Source organism: Montipora foliosa, chromosome 13 (genome assembly GCF_036669935.1).
Source record: "Montipora foliosa isolate CH-2021 chromosome 13, ASM3666993v2, whole genome shotgun sequence".
Classification (NCBI taxonomy): domain Eukaryota; kingdom Metazoa; phylum Cnidaria; class Anthozoa; order Scleractinia; family Acroporidae; genus Montipora; species Montipora foliosa.
The window spans coordinates 43,780,328-43,787,827 of record NC_090881.1 but is presented as its reverse complement, the minus strand read 5'-3'; the positions used below and the strand labels follow the sequence as shown (position 1 = coordinate 43,787,827).

Below are 7,500 nucleotides of genomic sequence, written 5' to 3'. Positions count from 1 at the left end.
AGGAACTCGCGATACAAGATTTAGATTATCCAAGACTTCGCCCCTGGTCAGTTCTAGTCAAGGAACAGAGAGTCAACGAAAGACATTATTTCTAAGAACCAGCCGATTTTAATCAAGAGTTTTAACGATAAACAATCTCAAAGACAGAATCTCGGGGAGGATGGGGGGGGGGGGGGGGGGGGGGAAGGGGGGGGTAATAAATTGAAGGAATGTGCCGTGACGAATGTCAAACCTTGAGACTTACGATGAGGTAATCTTTTATGTTCTATTCCTGATAACGATTTCACGATCAAATAAGATAATCATATGTTGCCAGGTTACATTATTGAAAGACTTAAGGTTCTATATTTCTACTAAAGAATGCCGTTGTCAGCGATAATCTTCAGTCAGTCCAGTTAATACTCCAAACAAGCCAGTCAGAAATGAGTATCGAATGTCGCTCTCGGGTTTGCGTGATGATCCAGCTTCTTTCTTGTGTCAAATGCCACTTTGTCAGCATCTCCTTCTTCAAGGCCACCGTTGTCGCTTTCTTCAAAGCCAAAGTTGACTGATCGAGGTTCAGCTGACTCTTTTGGCTGCTCATGAATAGTAGCAAGTGCAAAGGTTACTGCTCCACTCTCCTTTCTTGCGTCAAATGCCACTTTGTCAGCATCTTCTTCCTCAAGGCTACCGTTGTCGCTTTCTTCAAAGCCAAAGTTGACTGATCGAGGTTCAACTGACTCTTTTGGCTGCTCATGAATAGTAGCAAGTGTAAAGGTTACTGCTCCACTCTCCTTTCTTGCGTCAAATGCCACTTTGTCAGCATCTCCTTCTTCAAGGCCACCGTTGTCGCTTTCTTCAAAGCCAAAGTTGACTGATCGAGGTTCAACTGACTCTTTTGGCTGCTCATGAATAGTAGCAAGTGTAAAGGTTACTGCTCCACTCTCCTTTCTTGCGTCAAATGCCACTTTGTCAGCATCTTCTTCTTCAAGGCCACCGTTGTCGCTTTCTTCAAAGCCAAAGTTGACTGATCGAGGTTCAGCTGACTCTTTTGGCTGCTTATGAATACTAGCAAGTGTAAAGGTTACTGCTCCACTCTCCTTTCTTGCGTCAAATGCCACTTTGTCAGCATCGTCTTCCTCAAGGCCACCGTTGTCGCTTCCTTCAAAGCCAAAGTTGACTGATCGAGGTTCAGCTGACTCTTTTGGCTGCTTATGAATAGTAGCAAGTGCAAAGGTTACTGCTCCACTCTCCTTTCTTGCGTCAAATGCCACTTTGTCAGCATCTTCTTCTTCAAGGCCACCGTTGTCGCTTTTTTCAAAGCCAGAGTTGACTGATTGAGGTTCAGCTGACTCTTCCGGCTGCTCATGAATAGTAACAAGTTCAAAGCTTACTGCTCCACTCTCCTTTAACGTGCTAGATACTGATGGCACGTTAAAGTTACCAGTTTGCACTTGTTCGTTCAGCAAATTTTTCCCTGTCATTCCTAGTATTTCGGTCTGGAGTTCATTAAGAGGCAAAAGCAACGCCAGGCAACACGAAAGAGACCATTGTGGATTTTTGCGCCACTCTTTGATAAAGCGGAAAAAATACCTGCCGTACTGGACTAAAAAAAAAAAGAAAAAAAAGGAAGTGAATATGTTTGTATGGTATCGCAAGTGAACGAGAAGCCCAACAACGGAGCTTGGTACTTTGCAAAATGCGTATTTCGCCCGACTGTTTTTTTCCCAGTGGTTGTAAAGGCCCGGATGTTTGTTCGTGTCACTGTATTCCAATCACATTGTAAGATGCTGAAGTGTTTTCGATCGAAATATTGTGAAAATTTTCAGAAGAACTTACTTTGTTTCAGTAAACACAACTCGTATGATGGTTTAAAAAAGAACACTAAGCATAGTTGAGCTTTGCCACCTAGCTAACCTCTTTGATTGAGTTGGCTAAATTTAAGGAAGGTGTCTACTAATTCAAAGGTATTTTTGCCCGGTTTAATGAATATGCGGGAAACGAAGATCTTGACAAGTGTTATTGAAATCCAAAGAGAAAATTGGGGGTAACCACGCACTTTTCGAAGATAATTTTATCAAGAATATTTGTAAAAAGCTTGAAATGCAAGGCAATGTATGAAGTTTTTTTTCCAAATTAAAGCTTAATTGTCTCTGAAAAATGCGTGGTTACCCCCAATTTTCTTTTTGGATACCAAGAGCATTTGCTAAGTTCTGCTTTTTCCGCATAGTTTTGAACTGCGCAAAAATATCCCTGTATTAATAGACACCACCCATGCGAAATCCGAGTATCTCGACATGCGCAGAACGTATGTGCGATAACAATAGTTGTCACCATCCATAAGTTGAAAATTTCACTTTGACATTGCAACTCAATCAATCTTTGTTATACCACAAGACGGAAAGAAATGAGCAAACAGATATTTCTGATGCTAAAGACGAGGAAATTAGGTAAGAGTGTTGTGATAGCATGAATGGGCTCCCCAGCACAGTCACAAATAAGTTTATTTTTAGAATATCCTTTCCCGGGAAAATCAGTCGTCATGTCCCTGAAAAAAACATGGCAGAATCAGTCACGAACTCTAACCTTAGCCCTTACCTTAACATACAGCAGTACACTTTATTTGGAAGATAAGACATAGAAGCGGTTTGTACTTTGCGGTTCCAATTCCTTTTTTTATTTTTATTTTCTTTGATCTCCGAGAGGGCGAGGAGTGGCACTATTTACTTTGCCCAATGATGTGCACACCATGATTAAATTTGACGAATAAAAAAGAAAGTTCATTGTTACAATATAGTGAACTAGTTAAGAGGATGGTTGTTCATTGCAGAAAAGTCAAAGGCAACCATAGAGGTCCGAGTTTCTGGCACAAGATTGGATTAGAAAATAATGTTGATCTATCACTTTGTGGTGTTGCCCCAGCACTGTCACAAATTGATTTATTTTAGATTCACTTTGCGCGCGAAACAAACAAAGGGCCACCATTTTTAACCAATCAGATGAAGTCATGCCACGCGTTCCCAACTCTCTTTGATTTAAGTTTAAATACGAAGAAAATACTTACCCACAAGAATTGCAATAACGAGAAAATTTGCTCCAAATACCAATGCGTTGAACATGATATGGTCCACGTATGATTCCAGCGAGGATTTTGTGGTCTCTGCTGGTATTCTACTGACAACACCTATTGCGAGATTGACGAATGTGACGGCAAGGGAAGAAAGCATCAGGCTGTTCTCAAATGGATCCGCTATTGGCCGCTTGAACGCAAAGAACATACCATAGAGACCTGACATAACACATGCTAACCCAACGTAGGCTCTGCTCTCACCTCCTATCAGGATAATGCCTGAAGTTAATGTCACCTTTCGAGCCGTTTCAACAAGTTCCCAATACCATGTGTGAGTGTTGTAATTTGCGAATAAAAAGTGTAATCCTGTGACAATTTCTGGAATTGAATGCTGGGAATGTGTGGATTCATCGTCGGCTCTGTCGCCATGTTTCTTCAATGACCTTTGATGCCTCCACAGAACTACCAAGACAGCCAGAGGTAGAAACATGATGTACAAAACACTACAATATGCAACAATCACAGATCGTCGGAATTCTTGGCTGGAACACTTGACATTAAAGTCAACTTTTAGAAACGTATCGCACTTTTCATGTTTTTCGTCAAGGCACAATGTTCGACAGGCAAGGGGAAGAACATTTGCTGTCTTGGAGCAGGTGCTTAGATAGGTTAGGTAAAGGAAAAAAAAGACTGTTCTGTAGACCAACTGCTTTGTTTCCGAAATTTTCCTCACTTTTTCCACTTGACTCGGGAAGGTCTTTCTGCTTAATAAGACCTTCCTAATGCCATAAATAATAAATGCTAAAATGATGACTGCAGCATTGATACCGAGAACAGTAAACAATCTTACAAAAGCATTGACTTTTAGATCTGGAAAGAGACAGTGGATAGGAGCAATCTGGATAACATTTAGCTGTAATATCTCAGCATATTTCCCAATAAACTCGAGAGAGTCTGGCCATTTGATGTATGCAAATGCATCGAGAACTCCAAATGTTACCTGGTAGAAACCGATAACAATTTTTACTTTTCCAAGAATTATGTCAACTAAGAAGCGATCTTGTTTCTTCTTGGCTTGTTTCCTGCTTCTCCAAACCACAACCACAGCGATTATAATAACTATTGCTGCTATGACGGAAAGCTGTGCTATCATCCATGCTGTTGAGGGGCACTCTTTGCATGTCTTGAACTGTTTGTAATATCCAGAACTACACACTTCACACAATGGTCCTTTATATCCAGCAAAACATGTGGCGTTCATACCTCCCAGACATGATTCTGGTCTTGGACATCTATATGCTTGAGGAAGAGGATATTGGTACTCGATGATGGATTGGCTTCCAACAGAAGAATTCCGCTGTAAGAAGTCGCTGAAGGATTTGTAAAGTTCTTTGTTTGTATCGTTCTCCCATTTCCACCAGTAACCCGGTTTAAGACTAACCGTGCCATTTTCGCATTTGAATCCCTGTCGTTGTTCACATGACTCACAGCCTTCAAACATGTGCCTTCGAAAATATCCATTCAGACAGTAACATGCCCGAAATCCAGCAAACGAATATGTATCCGTCCCTGAGAAAAATCAGACAGCGCAATTAACTTATTTATTCATTTATTAGTAAAAAAAAAATGACGAAAGATAGTTTAATTTTGTTATCTTATCTTTTCCGTGGTGTCTATAAAGGGTTATTATAATTCATTCATATTAACAAATCTATATTTTGCACCAGGCCTCTAATGCTGTTCAAATCTCTTACCGAAAAACTGAACTCAAAGCAATGCAAGATCTAAGAAACTGTTTTGGAACATTGCGTGATACTACCACTGAATCCTCCGGAATATACCAATGTATGAAAGACTTGTGGGAACACTCATGCTATTGACATTCTAAAAGGAAAATGCCATAATTTCTGCTTTACAAATTAATCAATATCGTTTTACTACAATTTTTGACTGCTTTTAAAGAGTTACCCAGACACTTTCATCTTTTGTAACTTTTGACAGCTTTAAGTATCATATAATAAATGAGGGTAAAAAAGGGTTTCCTTTTAAAATTGGGGAAAAGAACCTGCGAGTCGATTTTGGCAAGAGAGGGAGGAAAACCGGACCTCCCAGAGGAAAACCGTCGAGTCAGGTTTCTGTCCACATACGATTGCAGTGGTGAGAAGCGTTGTCTATGACCGCCATGCATGTCATCCTGACTCCTAGAGTTCCATTTCGTCTCTAGTAGAACTTCATATTTCTCTGGCACTATGAATCACTAAAGCGGTCGAGATATGAGAGTCTTCAAATGACAAGTTAGAAACGTTAGGAAAGCCGTGAAAGAAAAGATACAAAAAAGGTATGCAACTCTCGATTTTTCATCAAATTTCTTTTGCTGAGACAATGAACGCTCCGCGAAGTTCATCAACAAATCTAGTTTTGACTTGGCCTTTGGGCCTTAGAGTTGCTTTCTTTCCTTATTGGTTTCTATTGGAAATCGTAAAACTTAAAGAGCTGCTTACGACCAGCCTCATTCCGACATTTCCTCGTCTGCTGGACCCAGTTGTTCAAAAGCCGATTAACGGTAATCCCAGATTAAAAAATAACCAAGGAGTTTATTTCTCTACTCCCTGTTCCCTACTCTGCTGTTCAATGATGATATTCGGCAAAACTTTACATTAGAAGAAATCAACCTTGAAAAACAAAAATCAACAAAAGAAACTTTCACCAAAAAGTTGAAAACATGAAACAAGATTTTACGCTAATCCTGGATTAAGTTAATCGGCTTTCGAACAACCGGGCCCTGAATGTTTTGTATAATTGTGTGGGGCATGCATTTTTTTTAATATCTGGCAAAAAATCTTTTTTCAATGCCGGCAAATCGTTCTTCTATTTATCTGGCAAGAATTGTAATGTACTTGCCACTTAATTAGATTAGGCCATCATGTCTGAGAGGCTTTTTGGCAGAACTCAAACATTGACCATGATGTGTTCATTTGAAAACGAAAGCGAAAAGATTGCATCTTATTGGCCTCTTGATAATGTTTAGAGAAATGATCACCGGTGAACCTTTTCGAGAAGGATACAAGAGAATCTCTAAAACCACTACTTCTTTTGTTAGAGCGTCTGAATGGTGTTCACTGATTAGCGACCAACGGCGATAAATAAAACTGACGGCCGACAATTACCGATTACTGACAGGAAAACCGACAACTGACATGGTCTGGCAGTGTGGGGATGTCTGTATTTGGAAATAATGCGCAATGATTTTTTTTAAACATGTCAATAGTATTTTGTACGCTTTGCTTCTAGTTTATGAAATGTTAATCCTTTGGTGGGCTCTATTTCACCAGAAATAACCTGAGGCGCTTGCCATTTTTATCGAAACGACCGGAAATTTCTGTACCATTTGTTTGTACCACTAGAACCAGGCTCCGTTGCGAGGATTAGGGCATTGGCAAATAGATTCACAACTACGGCATTCGCAAATAGATTCACAACTGGAACGGCTCATTCCGTTTCTCATTTCTTCGGTAGGGAATGTCTAGTGCCATCTGTTAAAATATTCTCACCGAAAGTTCCGCTTAAATGGTAAGTGCCACTGTTTCTCCTCCTTTTCGAGGAGGAATGCAGGCTTGTAATCGAGGGCTGCAGTTGTACTGAAGTCTTTTCACTGCCTGTTCCGACTGTTGTACCTGTACGTTGTATTTCCATGTAGCCGAGTCAGGAGCGGAATCATAAAAGTGATCTTAAGTTTCTTTCAGCGAAAAGGTGAAGAAGTGGCAATCGTTCCAGTGGACATATTAAAACATCAAGGAGTCCTTGAGTGAAAAAAATAATAATAAAAATAATAATAATAATAATAATAAAACATCTAACGGAAATTTTTAGGAGTGAAGGAACAAGCCTTTCAGCAATGAATTGGCGGGTTCTTATTGAAGCTAGTTCGCCTGGCATAATCCTCTGCTGGTAAATGCGAGAAATTTTCTATATAAATAGTCACAGATGGACAGTGGCAACTTGCCAAATTTGATATCCGCTGAGGGCAGCAGTGAGCTTAACGGTACGTGTTGAATTTGGTTGTTTTTATGTGCTGCAGAGTTTGATGTATTCAGAGTAAAGTTCAGGGCCCGGTTGCTCAAAAGCGGGTTAAACTATAACCTCAGGTTAGGCTTTACCAAGAGGTCAAATTTAGTAACCGTGGATTTGTTAATCCGAAGTTGAAACAGCGTTGTTCAAATCACAAGATACATGTTCATTTAAACAAATCGAGGGGATATGCTCCGTAGACAAGACTTTGTTTGTTACAGATTTTTCCGCTGGAAAACTGAAGATGGTGACGAACCTCTCAGAAACGATATCCATCTTTTCTTCAGATTCTCGTCTCCCTATAGGTTACCTTTGGAATTCATTTTAAGGGTATGAAACTTGGAGGAGTGTCTTTGAAGCAAGCAAGCGTCGACGTTATAAAG

General features: G+C 40.1%; 1 protein-coding gene across 1 annotated transcript in view; it reads right to left on the bottom strand.

The window, feature by feature from the left end:
* The window catches only part of LOC137981999 (uncharacterized), a 20,116-nt gene that overhangs the window by 1,253 nt on the left and 11,363 nt on the right, over nt 1-7,500 (bottom strand). Inside the window, exons 4-5 of the mRNA XM_068829016.1 lie at nt 3,044-4,618; nt 1-1,585 (exon numbers count right to left, since the gene is read on the bottom strand). The exon at nt 1-1,585 is cut by the window's left edge and continues 1,253 nt beyond it. Of these exons, the coding sequence (XP_068685117.1) occupies nt 417-1,585; nt 3,044-4,618 (2,744 nt within the window). The 3' untranslated portion in view covers nt 1-416. The remainder of the gene's footprint in view (nt 1,586-3,043; nt 4,619-7,500) is intronic.